The 18,054-nt window shown below is 43.3% G+C and overlaps 2 protein-coding genes across 4 annotated transcripts; both read left to right on the forward strand.

Moving 5' to 3' along the window:
• Positions 1-4,753: 4,753 nt before the first annotated feature.
• On the forward strand, positions 4,754-11,599 carry LOC100845473 (DNA mismatch repair protein MLH1). 2 transcript variants are annotated; one of them, XM_010234537.3, is made up of 16 exons: positions 4,754-5,281; positions 5,809-5,981; positions 6,071-6,143; positions 6,235-6,369; positions 6,443-6,653; positions 7,053-7,201; positions 7,295-7,393; positions 8,088-8,160; positions 8,370-8,502; positions 8,804-8,898; positions 8,973-9,081; positions 9,453-9,612; positions 9,766-9,927; positions 10,210-10,387; positions 10,788-10,945; positions 11,308-11,599. In XM_010234537.3, the coding sequence occupies exons 1-16, from the start codon at positions 5,048-5,050 to the stop codon at positions 11,350-11,352; spliced, it is 2,187 nt and encodes a 728-aa protein (XP_010232839.1). In that variant the 5' UTR covers positions 4,754-5,047; the 3' UTR covers positions 11,353-11,599. The 2 variants fall into 2 exon arrangements, with proteins under 2 accessions (XP_010232839.1, XP_003565112.1); XM_003565064.4 differs by having other exon boundaries at positions 4,755-5,281; positions 10,797-10,945.
• A 795-nt stretch (positions 11,600-12,394) lies between these two features.
• Positions 12,395-17,334, forward strand: LOC100845778 (serine/arginine-rich splicing factor SR45). Of its 2 annotated transcripts, XM_010234538.3 has the most exons (12): positions 12,397-12,663; positions 13,736-13,846; positions 14,302-14,390; positions 14,861-14,907; positions 14,986-15,066; positions 15,140-15,305; positions 15,445-15,670; positions 15,750-15,827; positions 16,238-16,366; positions 16,477-16,549; positions 16,678-16,715; positions 16,855-17,334. In XM_010234538.3, the coding sequence occupies exons 1-12, from the start codon at positions 12,497-12,499 to the stop codon at positions 16,919-16,921; spliced, it is 1,272 nt and encodes a 423-aa protein (XP_010232840.1). In that variant the 5' UTR covers positions 12,397-12,496; the 3' UTR covers positions 16,922-17,334. The 2 variants fall into 2 exon arrangements, with proteins under 2 accessions (XP_024315987.1, XP_010232840.1); XM_024460219.1 differs by lacking the exon at positions 16,855-17,334 and having other exon boundaries at positions 12,395-12,663; positions 16,678-16,719.
• The last annotated feature ends 720 nt before the right edge of the window (positions 17,335-18,054 follow it).

The raw sequence follows: 18,054 nt of genomic DNA on the forward strand, positions 1-18,054 counted from the left end.
CAGAGGGCAATTCCTGTTGACAAGCCTCCACAAAGGAACAAAATGTCTGCTATCAATAAGGTTTGTTGTGTCAATTTTTGACCTTAGGTGGCTTGAGCCTCATGGTACTGGGTTTCTTTTCCCCCTCAAGTTTAATCTAACTGGTTGCATCGTGGTTCAGACGAAGGATCTTTCTGAATCAGAGGCAATGGATATGGAGGTGGGTGGTGTCGAAAAAATGGTAGATACATTTTTCTATCCTGCTGACAAAACTTACAGTCAGCACAAAGCCTATCTTTGCTGTACTAGGTGGCTTGAGCCTCATGGTACTGGGTTCTTTTCCCCTCAAGTTTAATCTAACTGGTTGCATCGTGGTTCAGGTGGTGGATCTTTCCAAATCAGAGGGAACGGGTCAGGAGAAGGAGGTTATGGTAACCACATTTGTGTATCCGGGTGACAAATCTGTCACTGAGTGCCAAGCCTTTCTTTCCTGTACTGACCTTAACTCCGTCGCGGTTGAAAACTGCTTTATCGGTTCCAATATATTCGACTTATACTCTTTGTAAGTATTACTCTTTTGGTATGCATCTTTTCGAGTTTCCTTTGTTCCCTTTTTCATGACAGCTACATTTATTACCTCTCGTAGACATCTCCAAGGACATATTCCAATGGTGGAAATTAGTGATAGTAAAATAAAGGGCAAGTATTTTATTTTCAATACATATTTATGGAAGAAGATTGTGGATAGCAAAACTCGCGGCGAATTGAAAAAATTGGTAACATTCTTAAATTTCCAACTTCTGTTGCCTTCCATGACACTGACTGCTTCCTGCCTCATATATCTTAGTTTCTTCCTAAGCGGGCATCATGGTGGACACAAGTAAACCAAGAACTGGTGACATACATATTTATCCCTATGAATGAAGAGTAAGAAATATTGTTCTCTAGTTTGTTACGAAAATAATTTATATAAAATTTACTGTCCTGAAATTACCTGCCGGTTAGCATTTTGAGAATACAGTCCTGGTAATCATGTTTTTCTCTTTTGTTGCAATTGATCAGTAATCACTGGAGCCTGGCCATTGTATATTTTCCTAGTAGTGAAGGTAAACATGCAACAATACTACATATGGATTCACTGGGGAATTATCATAACTCGGATTTTATTTTGAGTTCCATTGGAAAGTAAGTAGTCATTTCTGTGATACACTGTGTATATTTCTGTGATATCATGTGTAACTAAGTATGTTGTCAACAGATTCTTAGAGTATGCGATTCATATCAGAAATGTCAAGATGATGAAACTTGAGGTAATTCCTATGATGCGCGGCCATGTAAATACTTTCATTCAGTTTTCTCAATAGAATGTGCTCTCCTGCCTCACAATTTTCATTATATTTTAGAATGTGCAGTTCTCTTGCCTCGCATTTGAAAAATATTTTTTTTATGGTTTGTTCTTCACTTTGATATTGTTATTAGTCTTACAGTCGTACCTTTTACTGCCAGGTCCCCATGCAGAGAAATTATACCGACTGTGCCTTGTTTACCCTTTATAATATGCAGCAATTTATTAAGGAAGTCAATGTTAAGTTTCAAATGGAAGACTGCCATCAGGTTTGTGTCTTGTGTGCTCGGTGCTCGGCAGCTATGTGCGGCTATGAATTGCAACGTTGGTTGATTGAATGGTCCATGGATGGAACGTTAGAAGAACTGTGAAGCATATGGGCGAATGTTTGGTGAATGTTGGTCTGGGATTTGATACATTTTGATCTGATTGATCCCGTTTAGATGTAAAAAAAGTGATGTCTGGTGCACGTTGGTGTGGGATTTGATACATTTTGATTTAATTGATCCCGTTTAGATATAAAAAAAAGTGTCGTATGGAATCAGTAATGGATTGTGGAGAGTTGAGGGTGCAATTATTCTATCGAATTGATCTCGTGTTATGCTATCCAGGGGCCAAATCGCCGGCATCCTGCTATACTGTTGCAATATTGATTGTTGGGCATCTGAGGAGTTTTATCACAAGTTTTTATAGTAATTTTTTTCGAAATTTATTTAAAAAATTTAGAGCAGTTTGGACTTTGAATTTCGGTCAGATTTGAAGTTTCAACCAACCGTTCAAACTTTTTGAACTCTGAAAAAATCTGAGACCATCGACATCAGAAATATCTCAACATTACTAAATCCAAATAAGTAAACAAAAATATAAAATCTCCTAGTTCAACTACTGAGCACATGATCAGTTTCCAAATCTCGAGAGAAATGGATTTCACCCTTTTGCTTGATCTACCCATCCTTCTCTCTAAGCAAAGCTCTCTCTGCCAGTCGGCCCTCGGACCCACCTGACAGACATCCAACTTCTCTTAGGGCAAATCCAGCGGGGCGACCCCTTTGGGCCTGCGTGGTCCGGTTTGCCCGAAACGGACAAAACGCGTCGCCCAGCATGGCGACCCCTTTGCACGGTGGTCCGTATTCTGGGCGAACGGTCAATAGACGCATTGCCAACCCAAATCTGGTCCGGTTTTGTGTCGTGTGCGGACGGCGAAACGACCGCGGGGCGTTCGCGCGCGCTAAACACTTGCCCGCCTGTCTGTGAGCGGGAACCCATTTCATCCCCCCCCCCCCCCACTTCTTCTTCCCTCGCCCTTCTCGTGCGACCTGGCCATGGTGGACGAAATAATGGCGCCACTCCTCCTCCCGCCGCCGCGACCCTTCCCGCCACCGCCCCCCTACCCTCCCCTGCAACGGCCGGTCCCGCTCCAACTTCTGGCCCCGCCCCTCACCTAGGACAAGCTCAAGAAGCCGAAGAGGGAGATGACCCCGAAGGCGAGGGCCATATGGAGACCAAGAAGAGGGTTCACTGGCGGGTGCGTAGCTGAGCCCGTGAGGCAGAGGCCGTTGCCGCCCTTGTGAGGGAAAATGTGGACATGGAGCGGCAGCTCGAGGAAACAGCTACCCTTGCGAAAGAAAGGGAGGATGCCTTGCAACGGAGGCGGCGGTGGCCGTGGCTGCAAGCTTGGAGTCCAGTGTTGTGAGCTGCCCCCTGCGTACCTGTCCGATGACGTTTGTTGTTCAGGGTGCGCCGCCGGTGGGTTCCTCTTCCGACTCGCCGGATACCGCAAACTGGGCACCGTCTGCGCCCGGCGTCGACCTTAATGCGTCGCCGATGATGACGACGTCAGTTCTGCTGAGCAAGGTGCCGCGCCCTATCCCTGCCTCCTCAATTCCGCCAGGTAGCAACCTATTCAATGAAATGCCAGCCACAGCCACAGCTGACCCGAGCAACCTGGAGTACTTCATGGATCTGGACCATCTCATGGAGGACATCATTGGCAACACCGAAGGCCAGGGAGAGGAGGACCGGTGCGAGCAGTGCGGTGAGGACACGCAGGATTGCGTGAACCTAGACTCCGAGCCCTTGTATGCCGATGCCCTCGAGCATGCGGCCCGGCTACAGAAGAAGGGCAAAAGCAAGAGGACGGCAGCCTATGCCGAGTGTGAGGACAAGCTGTTGTGCGAGGCCTGGCTCAAAATTGGACAGGATCCAGTTTGCGGTGCCGAGCAAAAAGGGCAAGCTTATTGGAAGCGGATCTTTGATTTCTTCCACGAGCAACAGCAATTCCCGCCCCACAGCTTCGCGTCCGACCAAGGCGAGTTGTCCCTTCAAAAGAGATGGGGACTCATCCAACAAGAATGCAACAAGTTCGCAGGCGCCAACGATCATTTGAGGGACATGCCTCTTAGCGGCGTCGGCGTCAAGGACTTGGTAAGTGATATTTTTTGTCCTTGTCCTCATAAATCCATCTGTGTCGTGTCCTCATGTATGGTCCACTGTTTGTAGGTCTTCCAAGTTTTGGAGTACTTCAAAGAGATCCATGGGAAGCTATTTACCATGCCCCATTGTTGGCGGGTCCTCAAGGAGGCCCCCAAGTGGCAGGAGCTCTATGTCTCCACGAAGAAGGTCGGTTCCAATGGGAAGAAGCGGGACGCCAGCACCATCGACCTTGAGGCATCTGGCCACAGTGAGGCAGCATCACGTGCGGTCCGGCTAAGAGAAAGGACCAACTCCAAGGCAGCATCACGTGAGGCCTCCAACCTCGCATTCGAAGAGACGACCAAGAAGATTTTGGCCGACAAGGAGGCGGGGAGGGAGAAATTCCAACAAAAGAGGGAGGAACAAATGAACAACTACATCGAGCTTCAAAAAAGGAAGCTCGCCATCGAGGAGTCCAATGCGGCCGCAAGGATCAAGGAAGCCGATGCCGCTATGCTCGCCGAAGAGACTAGGATCATCACGGCCGTCTTGAGCCTCCTTGACCCTGATCGGCAATCTTGTTTCGAGCCCAGGAGGAAGATGATACAAGAGCGAGATGCGGCCTCGCCATCTAGTTGATCGCCCTCATTTCGTGCCAAACCCGGGATTTTTGTTGTTGTAATGAACTATGGTTGTTTGCCGGGGAGACCTAAACATTGAAATGTTAATTTGTTTGCTAATTTGGCCCACGATTAGCCGCAATTGTTGGCGGCGCCCAAAGAACAAGGAATGTGCCGCACACAGGAGACGCATTTGAATTTGGACATAAAAAATGGGTCGCCCGAAATGGATCGCAGCGGGAGAGTTGGACGACTGAGATTTGCGCCCGGCCCGCGGCCCAAACAGACCATACCGGACCGGACGCAAAAAGCAGGCCCAAACACTGCAGTTGGCCCCCCTCCTCGTGTGGCCGTTGCCGACTTGATCCGGCCGCCGGCTTCCCCATAATTTGTCCCGCACGCCCCGCTTCCCCTTTTCTTCCCGCTCCAGAGCCTGCGCTCATCTACGGATCAAGCGCGCGCCGCGGCCGGCATTCGGCTGTTCGCTGTGCGCCGAGCCACACGGCAGACCTCTGCCGCGCCTGAGCTATTCCAGCGCCACGCCTTTGACCCGCCGTTGCCTCCTTTACTCCCCGCCCTCTCTCCAACACATCGCCGGCTCACGCTCCGCCGTGCAACCAGTCCACGGTGCACCGCCCCCCGGCTAAAGGCGCGCACAGGCTTCTCTCTCCTTCCTCCTGCGCTTGCGGGCATGGACGTCGACGACTCGGCGCCGCGCGGCGGCGGGGAACCGCCCCGCATCCGGCGGCTGGAGGAGTCGGTGGTGAACCGCATCGCGGCGGGGGAGGTGATCCAGCGGCCGTCGTCGGCGGTGAAGGAGCTCGTCGAGAACAGCATCGACGCCGGCGCCTCCACCGTCTCCGTCGCCGTCAAGGACGGCGGCCTCAAGCTCATCCAGGTCTCCGACGACGGCCACGGCATCCGGGTGTGTTCTACCCTTCTACCAAACCCTAAACCCCCGAAACCATTCCCCCATCCCTTAAACCCTTGCTGCTGCGACAATGCTGCGGCGCTTTCTCCACTCTAGGCTCCAGTATCAAACTCCTGCAGGTGCTGCGTATGTGCGCTGTTCATTTTGTTGTTGCTTGATTGAAAGGGTCATGGGAAATTGGACGAACTGTCAAGCATATGGGCGATTGTTTGGGGAATTTTGGTTTGGGAATTGATACATATATAATCTGTTAAATTGTTACACGAAATTAGGAATGTCTTTTCGAAATTGAGGGTGCAAGCATTCCATCAATGCTATTTGCCTATGAAATGGGCTTGTGCTGTGCAATCCGGGGGGCCTAGGCGCCTGCATCCTACTATGGGCTACGACATTAGGATGTTGATTGTTGGGCATATAAGGAGTGAGCATGCCCAAAATTTTGCTATAAGCATCACATAAATGAAACATTCGTGTAAGCATTGTTGATCATACAGATGTTTGCTAATCTAGTTTCCTTTCAGTTTGAGGATTTGCCAATATTGTGTGAGAGGCATACTACCTCAAAGTTGTCTGCATATGAGGATCTACAGACAATAAAATCCATGGGGTTCAGAGGGGAGGCTTTGGCAAGTATGACTTATGTTGGCCATGTTACTGTGACAACAATAACAGAAGGCCAACTGCATGGCTACAGGTCAGTCCATGATCAATTTCAAATGTTCCTGCTCGACGTTAGAGTCGTTAGTTAATGATTTTTAATTTATCATCATGTTTTTCTGTCAGAGTGTCTTATAGGGATGGAGTAATGGAGAATGACCCGAAGCCCTGCGCTGCAGTTAAAGGAACTCAGGTCATGGTGAGTTTGCAACTTGCATATATTGTGTTTATAGTGCAAGCACATTTTATTGTGTATGTATTGTGTTTGTTACATCGAACATTTTATGCAGGTTGAAAATTTATTTTACAATATGGCAGCTCGTAGGAAAACATTGCAGAACTCCAATGATGACTACCCCAAGATAGTGGATTTCATCAGTCGGTTTGCAGTCCATCACATCAACGTGAACTTCTCTTGCAGAAAGGTAAATATAGCTAGCTGTCTTTGTGAACTCGGCAGTTTTAGGAGGGTGATGTTTGCCTCCATATTTGTCACAGCATGGAGCCAATAGAGCAGATGTTCATAGTGCAAGCACATCTTCAAGGCTAGATGCGATCAGGAATGTCTATGGGGTTTCTGTCGTCCGTGATCTGATGGAAATAGAGGTTTCAGATGAGAATGCTGTAGATGGAATATTCACGATGGATGGTTTCATCTCAAATGCAAATTATGTGGCAAAGAAGACTACCATGATTCTTTTCATAAATGGTAAGAAAGATAACTGCGGCTCAATGTCATACACAAATCACAAGGCGCTTGTAAGATTTTAGGGCTTTTTTCTCCATAAATAAATTATGTTATTTTAATATATGCCCAAATATTTCTTTCTTCACTGTCAATGCACATGCATATAATACAGTTGTAACTCTGATCAGAGTTTGGCAATTTGGACGCATTCATGCATATAATACAGTTGTAACTCTGATCTTAAATAATGTTTTGTTAAAGCCCAACAATGTTTTAAATTATGCATCCATTCTTGTGGAACTGCCACATATATATTATCCAGCATCCATGATGAACTAGTGGTGTGTAGTTCCTCTGTTATCATGGTCTAGTCTTGTTTCTGTGCTTTAGCACTTAACTGTCTCCGTGTTTACTCTTCAGATAGGCTTGTAGATTGCACTTCTTTGAAAAGAGCTATTGAATTTGTGTATTCTGCAATATTACCTCAAGCATCCAAACCCTTCATATACATGTCCATCAATCTTCCACGAGAACACGTGGATGTCAATATACATCCGACCAAAAAAGAGGTATATTGTTGCAAAATCTGTGGTTGATGTTCAAACATTTCTTCAATTATCCAATTAGAGAAACACAGATTTAATGATTTCTTTGGTTTGCAGGTTAGCCTCTTGAATCAAGAGCATATTATTGAAACTATTAAAGATGCTATTGAGGAAAAGCTGATGAATTCTAATACCACAAGGATATTCCAAACTCAGGTTATCCATTGGTTATGCTTAAATAACTCCAATTATTAAGTGTTCATGTGGTTACTTCTCTTGTGTCACTGTTTGGTTACTCTTACTTGCATAACTGGTCACCGAGTCACCATCTCCAGAGAATTGCTTTTGTTTGAAAGCTACTACTAGTTCCATAAGTGCTCCAATTTTCAAATATACTAAATACTTGCAGAAAATTATGCTGAAATTCTTACACATTCATTTTTCTTAAAACTTGTTCTCTTGGAAAATGGACTTACCACTAGATAATCCTTGCTGAAATAGTCAAGCTTAGATTTTGAGGAAGCCTCGCCTTTAGTTGTACAATGCATGTCTATGGTCACTGGTGTTCATATGCTGATATGCTCCTTTCAGAATAGATGACTACAATCTTTGCTATACTTAGAAATGACTGGTGCAGTAAATTTCAGAAACCCACAAGGGTTTTCTACATTTTGGGAAGCACCTACTTGTAGTTTAATAGTTGATTGCCTGGTACCAGTGCTTGTCATTAACTTTACACAAGCCTGTTTGGAAAAGCAGTGCAATTTACTTTTGTAATAAACGTCCCAACCTAATATCAACTTTTGGCACGTAAGTTTAAACCAATTAAATTTGTGGATAAACTTTAGTTACCGGACTATGAAAATTGTGTGCATATGTGTTCTGCATTTTGATGTAAACTGTATTGCAGACGGTAAACTCTTCCGCACTTGCTCAAGCTAACACACAAAAGGAAAAGGGTACTGATGTCAGCACTGCTACTGGTATGTACTGTAACATATATTCAACAGAAATGCCTTAACATTGAATTTATCATTTTGATACGCCTAAACCTAAAACATTTTTAAAGTATGCACTATACAGCTACATCGCATGAGTTAACTGTGTGCTTGAGCTATCTAGTAAAGCGAGGGTGATGCCTCCACCTCCACAGCTAGCGAATAATCTTGCTATAATCATATTTATACTGTAGGAGCAAAATCTCAAAAGATTCCTGTGAGCCAAATGGTCAGAACAGATCCACTAGATCCATCTGGAAGGTTGCACACTTATTGGCATGGGCAATCTTCAAATCTTGAAAAGAAATCTGACCTTGTTTCCGTAAGGTATGATGTTCATCAGGAAGCTGGCAACGTTCACCACTTTCTATATCTTCTATATTGTTTGATATGATCATCTGTTTGTGCTCCGTGAATATTTTCTGTATGCCTTTGAAACTACAAAATGTTCAACTTTAATCATTATGCTGTTTTCACGCTAGAAGTTATAACTCTGTTTTATATGGGAGTGCTGGACTTTTTCTACATGGTTCCTAATTCAGAAAGTCTATTAGAAGAAGTGAGTAGGGTGATTCACTGGTTTTTACCGGGACTAATTTTATTCTTCTATTTGTATATGGTTCCCAAGAAATGTTGTAAGATCAAGAAGAAATCCAAAAGATGCTGGTGATTTGTCCAGTCGTCATGAGCTTCTTACTGAAATAGATTCCAACTTACATCCTGGTGAGCTCATCTTAATCTGTAAGGTCTGAAGGGCAGTGCATGTCTTTAGACTGATGATTTATGTACTGGTGTAGGCCTTTTGGATATTGTTAAGAATTGCACATATGTTGGAGTTGCTGATGAAGTTTTTGCTTTGATACAACACAATACCCGCTTATACCTTGTGAATGTGATAAATGTCAGGTAAACTCTTAACATGGATGCCTAATGTTACTCTTCTGTCCCTTATATCAGTTATCTGAGCTAGAAATTTCAAACATCTGACATGCTTTAATGAGGGTAACTGAAACCCCAGTTCCCTCTACACTTTTGCAAATGCATGCAGCATCAGATGCATACACAGACAATATTGCTCAAACACATCATCATCAATCTTCTACCCATGCATATCTTATCCACATTTCCGTCAAAAAAAATATCTTATCCACATGGACGCTTGCATCTACTACCACCTCTTCCAAATATTGCATTTTGTGTGTGTGTGTGTGTGTGTGTGTGCGCGCGCTAAACCATTATGGTACTCTTTTATGTGATATATCAATGGTTCAATGCAGTAAAGAACTCATGTACCAGCAAGCTTTGTGCCGTTTTGGAAACTTCAATGCTATACAGCTCAGTGAACCAGCTCCGCTTCGGGAGTTGCTGACGATGGCACTGAAAGATGATGAATCGATGCGTGATGAAAATGATAAGGAGAAACTTGAAATTGCAGAAGTAAGTTGTTTCTTAATTGCTTGAGTCTTTGTTAATCTTGTAGGTCATTATTTGTCTGCCTTTATGCTGTTTCTTGATTCTCGTATTACAGCTCAATCCTCTGGCTCATTTATGTTCACTCCCTTAATGAAGATAGTACTTATCTATTTGCAGGTGAACACTGAGATACTGAAAGAAAATGCTGAGATGATTAATGAGTACTTCTCTATTCACATTGACCAAGGTGGCAACCTGACCAGACTTCCTGTTGTACTTGATCAGTACACCCCTGATATGGACCGCCTTCCAGAATTCATCTTGACTTTGGGAAATGATGTAGGTTTCCTTTTTATTAAGTCATCACATTCATTTTATATGGTTCTTTAAATCCGGGCATGATAATTATACCTCTATCGAGGCAATGACAAGTAGATCTGTAGGCTGATACCATATTATTCAAATTTTAATTTTGGTGCTTGTTGTATATATGGCAGTTAGTCACCCAGATAACTTCTGCTTGTTGTATAATTTGAGTCATTCATGACATATTTTGTTTGAGACTGTGCAGTACTTCTCCAAATTGGCAATTCTGATTTTTACTGATCCGTCTTATAATAGGTTACATGGGACGTTGAGAAAGAGTGCTTCAGAACAGCAGCTGCTGCTATTGGAAACTTCTATGCACTTCATCCTCCCATCCTTCCAAATCCATCTGGCAATGGCATTCAGTTATACAAGAAAAATAAAGATCAGATGGCAAGTGGCGAACATGCTGATAATGATCTAACAAGTACAGGTGAGCTTGTTGTGTATCTGGATTCGATACTGATAGAAGTGCACAAAGAGCAGATATACTTAAGAGTTAGACCTTAGTAGGTAATTGAATCCATAGTTTCTCCCAGTTAACTACTAACTCTTTAACCACCCAGATAACATGACACTGAAATTGGTATATTCCTCCGTCCAACAAAAGATGTCTCAACTTTGACTAAATTTGAATGCATCTATACACAGTCATGTCTAGAAACCTCCAAATTTTGAAAAACTTGAGACATCTTTTGTTGGACGGAGGGAGTACTAAAGAAATATCTGTAATACATGATGCTCCAGCTCGGTATTTAATGGGTCCAATTACAGCATTATTTGTATGTACTCTTCTTTAAAAATTAATTTTTATTGGGGTTAAATACACATAGCACCTACAGAAGAAGATGACGTTGACCAAGAGCTGCTTGCGGAAGCAGAAGCAACATGGGCTCAACGCGAGTGGACCATTCAACATGTCTTGTTTCCGTCCATGCGACTTTTCCTCAAGCCCCCGAAGTCAATGGCAACAGATGGAACGTTTGTACAGGTACTTTCATAACTCCAATTCAGTTTTCCTTTATGTTTGGTAGTATCTCATCCAAGCGTTGACATTGCATTGCTTAAAAAATTATGTATAAAGTTGTAAACTGCCAAACTGTAAAATAAATTAAAAATTGTGGTACTGACCAAACTGTAAAATAAATTCCTTAACATTGTTTGGTAGAGAGGCCAGCGTCATGTCCGATTTTAATAGATTATCTGGTTTTCTGTTGACAGGTAACAAATAAAAAGTTGTCATGATTTTAAGTGCAACCATTAGAAATTGAGCAAATTACCTTTAATTTTATAGACGATAAGGGTTAGAGATTGGTAAATTTGATTTGTTTGTCTTTTGAACTTATCATGCAGGTTGCCTCTCTAGAGAAACTCTACAAGATTTTTGAAAGATGCTAGCTGAGCTGACACGAGTCATCACAACATAGGAGGAAGGGACTTGCTGGTTTCTTTCGTGGACGTGTATAGGGACTGTACTGTATGGTTGGTAGCGTTGTAAATATTTTTAATGAAAAGAGCAAATTTAACTCGAATTCTGGAATGAAGAGTAAGTATGTTTGCTCTGGTATGCCGAGGAATTTGTCATGTAGGTCGTCGTGCATTAACATGCAAAATAAATATTTACATTCAGCTGCGAGACTCGAAAGTTAACTTTCCATTTGGTAAAATGGTCCTCTTCTTTTGGGTTACGTCTGGTGCATCAGAATATTTCTCAAAGGAATCAAACACAGGTCGCTGATACTCCCTTTTAGTTTATGGGGATGATCTCACAAAACTCGCGATTCTATATGAGTTGGCCGATTTCCATGTTTCTCGTCTTAAGAAACGTCCTGCATGAAAACGAGTCATTATGATGGGCCGTTGAAACGGCAATGTATTCTCCTGTTTTTCTTCCATGGTCATGCGTTCCCGATCCGCTAGTGAACAAGTCATCTTGCCTCTCTTCTCCTACCGTCCATGTGCTGACAGCCGTCCCTCTCACTCCTACCACTCGTCGACGGCCTTCCTCTTTCCATTCACCAATGGTTTTCCTCCTTTGACTCGTCGTCCTTCTCCCATACAACTCGCCGGCGGCCTCCCTCCTTCAACTGTCTCCCTCCGTCAACTCGCTAGCAGCCATGTCCCGTCAGAGAGACGAAAATTGGGGTTAGAGTTTCAGCCTGGTCTAGCAAGTTGGTTATGGTTGGCGAACGACGAAGGTGGGATACGGAATTACGAGATCGTCCAAGTGAAACAACGACTGCAAGATATTTTTTCTAAAAATATACTGCTAACTTAGTACGCGTTAATTTTTTCTTAGAATCAAACCAATGCGTTGGAAATCTGCTCTGAAATTCCTATAGACTATAGTTCTTCCTTCCTTCTAATAACTGGATGGATTGTTCTCTGTAGCTGCAGGTGGCCCCGAGGAGCGGACCATACCTTACCCCCGCACCCCATATTTCCTCTTCCCAGAGCAAAACCCTAGCCTAGCCTAGCCCCAAACCCACACTACCCCGCTCGCTCGCTCGCCCGGTCGCCGCCGCCGCCATCGTGGGAGACGATGGCGAAGCCACGCCGCGGCCGCTCCGGCTCGCGGTCGTCCTCCGGCTCCTCCTCCCGCTCCGCGTCCTCCGGCTCCGGCTCGTCCCGCTCGCGCTCGCGCTCCCGCTCCTTGTCGTCGTCGTCCTCCGCCTCCCGGAGCCGCTCCCCTCCCGCTGCCAAGCGCAGGTGAGACCCCGCACGCTCCGGATCCACACCCTCTTACGGGCTTCCCGCTTGAGTGCTTTTTTTTAGGTGATGTTTGTTTCGATTTTGAATGCATGCTGGATGGGTGTTTTAGGGTTTGAGGATTTTAGTACGGCGATGGTTTCCGCAGTAAGGATTGTGCTATCGATGAGTCGGGGTAAAATTTCCGCTGCCCAGTAGTGGAACAGTTCGTGTGAAATAAGTTAGGAGTTGTGGCTTGTTTAGGAACTTGTGGGTCTTATATGTTTGTGCTTATCATCTAAAAAAGCGTGTAAGATTGTCGTTGGATTTACTGATTTGAGCGATACCTTGTTAGAAGAAAATAATACAAGAGAGCTTACTCGGGTGGAATTGTATAGACTTGGTGGTTGGTAGCTTCCTGCCAAGGCTAGGGTTGTTAAAGTTTTTGCTTTGTCGTTTCTCATTTCTAGTGAAATGGCACACTTTAAAGAACCAATTATCGAGGAGACAACTGCAGCTAGAATATGCATGGGCATTAGGGGTTATGATGGTTGATTCTGCTGTGTAAAATAACCAATATAGTCGTGGATTGTATGTTTCCCTTTTTTGGGGTGTTTTCAAGTCTAGTTAAGGTAGATATGAGGCTGTAGTGTACAACCATTAAATTTGAGTTTGATTTCATATTTTTGTATGTGCGAAGCCTCCACTGAATCGCTGACTTCCGCTTTGAATGTTTACCTGCACCATTTTATCAATTTGAAACATATCCTGTATTACAGTATAGTACCATAATACACTTTATACCGCGTAGTTCTAGATGAACCAAGACTTTCAGATGTCAAATTCACTCTCCTCTGTTCAATGATTTTATCCCAACACATGATTTCCCTGCTTTCACATGTCACTGCTTTCACTGATGTTACAGAAGTGAAACATTATATGAATATACTCATGTTTGAAGGCACTTGGTTACTCTTTATGCTCGCTGCATTCATTTAACATAGTTCTTTGATATTTCCTGTTTTGCTGTTGTTTTCATGTTAGTTCTCTTCTGTATGTGTACATTTATTTATGGCAACTGTTGTCTTCCCAGTTCACCTGGAGCACGGAAAGGTCGATCTCCTTCACCCCCTCCTAAAAAGGGTTCACCATCAAGGAAAGGACGCTCAGCATCGCCCCCACCTAAAAAAGCTTCACCTCCTAGGTATCAGCTTACAGAGGGTCTGCGTATTTTTTCTGCTGGTGCTGCATAGGTTTCTGTACGTTTAAGAATGTTGTTTGAACTTGTTATCATCTGTCTTGCACTATGTAGTTACTAAGAGGACTTACATTTGCGGGGTGACAATACAAAGCTTTTCCATCATACCCATTATATTTTGAGCTTTCAGTTCATATATGTTAGCGTAATACAAGTACCAGTGGCATCCTCGCAAAAAGGAAATACTAGTGGCAGTGGCATCTGAGATATTTTCTTATACATTTCTCACCTGTATAAGCTGTTGTTGAGCAATTTCTTTCCTCATTTCTGGTACTAGGAGTTAATATGTTGCATTATGTGTTCCGACAATTGTTCCTTGTTCTCCTGAAACATACACTGAGCATGTATTACGCTATCTTGTTGTGCTTGTGATATTGAGTCCATGCTATTTTTATTTTCAGGAAAGCATCTCCTGCTCCTGAGTCGGTTGTTCTACATGTTGATCATCTATCCAGGAATGTTAATGAGGCTCATTTGAAAGAAATATTTGGTGAGTTTGTCCTCGATTTCATATTTTCTTAGGCTTCATTCTTGAAGGTCAAGTCCTGTTATGTAATTATGGTTCCATTTTATTGTCAAACAAATTATCTGTACAAACTGTTGACACCAACTTATGTCATTCTGTGGATTGAGAACTAAACAACTGATCTTAACTTTTGCTTGATCTTTAACTAATTTGGTCAAGTATACATGCTAGAAGTAATACTATCATTAATCGGTTTTGTCAGAATGGTAGGCGATGAGACCTCAAATTTGGAGTCGAAGTTGGTAACCATTGTGTATGTCCTTGCACTAGTATTTACATTAAGATGATATAAAATTGCCTGTTTCATCGTTCCAATTTTGATGCTTTACACACATCGTATGGACAATGCACTGTTTTGCAATTATTCTGTATGTAAAACAGTTGTGCTAAGCAAAACACACATAACATAATGAGCTAATTATCCTATTTTGCAGGGAGTTTTGGTGAAGTGGTGAATGTGGAGCTATCAATGGACCGAATTGTAAGTGGTTATGTTTCATTAAGGATGTGTGAGGAAGCTTCTCACATCTATTTCTAATTCTCTATTTTCTTAACATAGGTTAACCTTCCTCGTGGATACGGATACATTGAGTTCAAGAAGAGGGCTGATGCTGAGAAGGCTCTTCTTTACATGGATGGTGTATGCTTTCTGCCCTATGTTTTAACTTTTGTTTTCTTATGGGCAAGTGACCAACAACTTTGTGTTTTCTCAGGGTCAAATTGATGGAAATGTTGTCAAGCTGAGATTCACACTGACACCACGCCAAAAGGCTTCTTCACCTATTAAGCCACCTCCCCCTCCTCCAAAAAGAGATGTTCCTCAGAATGATAAAGGTGCTGCTAGTGCTGAAAAGGATGCTCAGCCGCGACCTAGGGAATGTAAGCTTCTGAAGCTTTATAGCTTACAAGTTGGGCCTACTATTTCTCTGTGCTGCTTTTGCTCCAACCTTGGAGAACATTTCGTCACTGCATGTTACAGCCTTTTGATGCTCTAACCCCATTACATTCCTCCCATCAGCATCTCCACGAAGGAAGCCACCTTCACCTCCTCGAAAACGGTCTCCTCCAAATCGAAGGGTTGAATCACCCAGGCGTCCATCAGATCCATCTCCAAGGCGTCGTGCTGATTCTCCAATTCGTCGCCGACCAGATCCTTCCCCTGTTAGGCGTGGTGATAGAAGGCCGGGATCTCCAATTAGAAGACGTTCTCCTTCACCACCTAGAAGGCATAGGTCACCAATGAGGTGAGATGTCTAAATTTCATTCTTGTGTCTACTGTCTTGTTACTTGAATTGCTGACAATGGTCTCACAACTGTCCCTAGGAGGGGCCGTGGCAGTCCATCACCGCGCAGACGTTCTCCTGGGCCTCTTAGACGCTCCCCTGGGCCTCCTAGACGTCGGTAAGTCACTTTGTTCATCACCTTTGTACAACATGCCTACCCCAGCCGTGAATACAATATTTAATTTATGCTTTGGGACCTTGGTCTGATGTGTTAAACTTATCAGGTATTGCTCTTTAGTTATGGCTGTGGGTGGTATACCTATCCTTCTATCCATTTTTATACTTAAATATATGTTTTTAGTCATGATCATTTTTTTATTGTATTAGAGCTGATCATTTTTTTTATTTTGATGGGCCAAAGGCCATTACCGATACCATGTGCCAGTTATCTTGGTGTATAAGATAGCTTGCTAATTCTTCACTTGGGTGTCCTGTACTTCTGTTGTATCAGCAAGTTCTACTAGATACCTTTTCCTCTTTTTTTGTCTACCATATCAATTGTGCTAATCCACTTGCTCTTCTCTGCAGATCACCACCCCCAAGGAGGTTGAGGAGCCCTCCAAGAAGGCCACCACCACCACCTCCGCGTCGTCATAGTCGTTCCCCTCCTCCTCGCCGCCCTCTTCACTCTCGCTCAAGATCAATTTCTCCTCGTAGGTAATGAAATCGCTGCCATCTCTCTGCCTTATCCATCTTCCAATGGAGCTCATCTCTTTTGTTCAATTTAAATGATATTCCTACATTCCTAATTCTCTCTGTGGTAGCAGGGGCCGAGGACCTCCATTGAGGCGTGGAAGGTCAGATTCATCCTATTCCGGGTCACCTAGTCCTCCAAGAAAGGTGAGTTCCACATCTGCTGTGTTTTTCGTAGCCACGCCCACGATCAAAATAGAACACTTTGTTTTACTTCTGTATGTTGAGTTAGCTTGTGCAATACTTGGTTCAATTCTAAAAACTTTCTTTTACAGGGACCAAGAAGGGTATCGCGGAGTCGCAGCCCTAGAAGGTAGGTGACTTTCTCTGGTGTTTTTACATTATCGGGCGTTTTGCGCTATGTCCAGACATGCAAATATTATATAGCAATGTACGTATGTTGAAACCAAATTAGTTTATTTTCAGAAAACTAAACATGCCATGTCTTTCAGGCCTCCTAGAGGAAGGAGCATCTCCAGCAACAGCGGGAGCAGCAGCTCTTCCCCTAGACGCAGGTAGAACCCCTGACATGTGTGTTCCTGGCAGGTAAAACCTTTTCTCTCTTGACTATCACTATCGTTTGCCTCTGCCTGTAACTTGTGTGAGCTCAACTGGTTGATTTGAGGGGACACACCAAGAGCTTCCAATAGATCTGCTTCAACATTCCTGGTGGAATTTCTGCAATTTGTGCTCAAAGGATGATACTCGTGCGATAACTTATGTATTGATACCTGTACCGAAGTACACCTCAAATTGAGAATTTGTTTCTTCTATGCTATGGATCTGGAAATTCTGTTGTTACATTTGAAACGAGCTGCTTGCCTCCATTTCTCTTACTAGTTGATCTGCTCATGTTAGAATTTGTTTTCTGAACGCCATGAATATGAATATTCTGTTGTTAAATTTGAGATGAGATACCTGCCTTCTGCTCATGTTTGAATTTGTTTTCCGAACGCCATGAATATGAATACTCCGTTGTTAAATTTGAGGCGAGATACCTGTCTGCGAGTGTTGCTTCCTGAAGTTACTTTTGTCATGCCATGAAGAGGAGCGGTTTACATATGTTTCCACGTACTTTTTATTTATCCGATGAATTTGTTAGTATCAAAGTTAGCACGATGTTAGTTTTGAGTTTTGTTGTGTAGGCTACTTCCTAGTTGATTGATACAAACGGGGACGTCTATCTATAGACTAATCTGAAGAAGAAACTCCGTATCATCAAACATCTGACTTGGGCAGTTGGCACTTCCTACAGCCTCTGCTAAGCTCTTGCAGATAAAGAATTAATAATAACAACAAACTATGCAATGTTGCTCTCATGGTGAAAAACAAGCGAATTGAAAGTACTCCTGAGCAGTGAGCACTACCGACAAGAGCGCTATCGAGTATCGACATTACAATATTTACCGAAAGGAAGCTCGTGAAATTATTTACAAATTCGGGTTCTCGATGAGTAAGAATAACTACGGGTTATGTTTGAGGAAATAACTTCGGGTGTCCATGGTAGACAGGAAAAAACAAACGTCTGATCTGGACCGCGAAAATAGGACGGACGGCCGTTAATCACAATCATTTTCTGGCTAATTTATTTAAAATAATACAAATTATTTAATCATTTTTGAAAATAATACCTGTTTTTCAGAATTTTCAAA

The sequence above is a fragment of the Brachypodium distachyon genome, chromosome 2 (genome assembly GCF_000005505.3).
Source record: "Brachypodium distachyon strain Bd21 chromosome 2, Brachypodium_distachyon_v3.0, whole genome shotgun sequence".
In the NCBI taxonomy this organism is placed as follows: domain Eukaryota; kingdom Viridiplantae; phylum Streptophyta; class Magnoliopsida; order Poales; family Poaceae; genus Brachypodium; species Brachypodium distachyon.

Bases quoted from the DNA above. Each gene is read 5' to 3' on its own strand.
- LOC100845778 (XM_010234538.3), top strand. From the start codon at position 12,497: ATGGCGAAGCCACGCCGCGGCCGCTCCGGCTCGCGGTCGTCCTCCGGC. The intron at 12,664-13,735 runs GTGAGACCCCGC...TTGTCTTCCCAG, and splicing joins CCTCCCGCTGCCAAGCGCAG to TTCACCTGGAGCACGGAAAG. The intron at 14,908-14,985 runs GTAAGTGGTTAT...TTCTTAACATAG, and splicing joins AGCTATCAATGGACCGAATT to GTTAACCTTCCTCGTGGATA.
- LOC100845473 (XM_010234537.3), top strand. From the start codon at position 5,048: ATGGACGTCGACGACTCGGCGCCGCGCGGCGGCGGGGAACCGCCCCGC. The intron at 6,370-6,442 runs GTAAATATAGCT...TATTTGTCACAG, and splicing joins TGAACTTCTCTTGCAGAAAG to CATGGAGCCAATAGAGCAGA. The intron at 9,928-10,209 runs GTAGGTTTCCTT...GTCTTATAATAG, and splicing joins TCTTGACTTTGGGAAATGAT to GTTACATGGGACGTTGAGAA.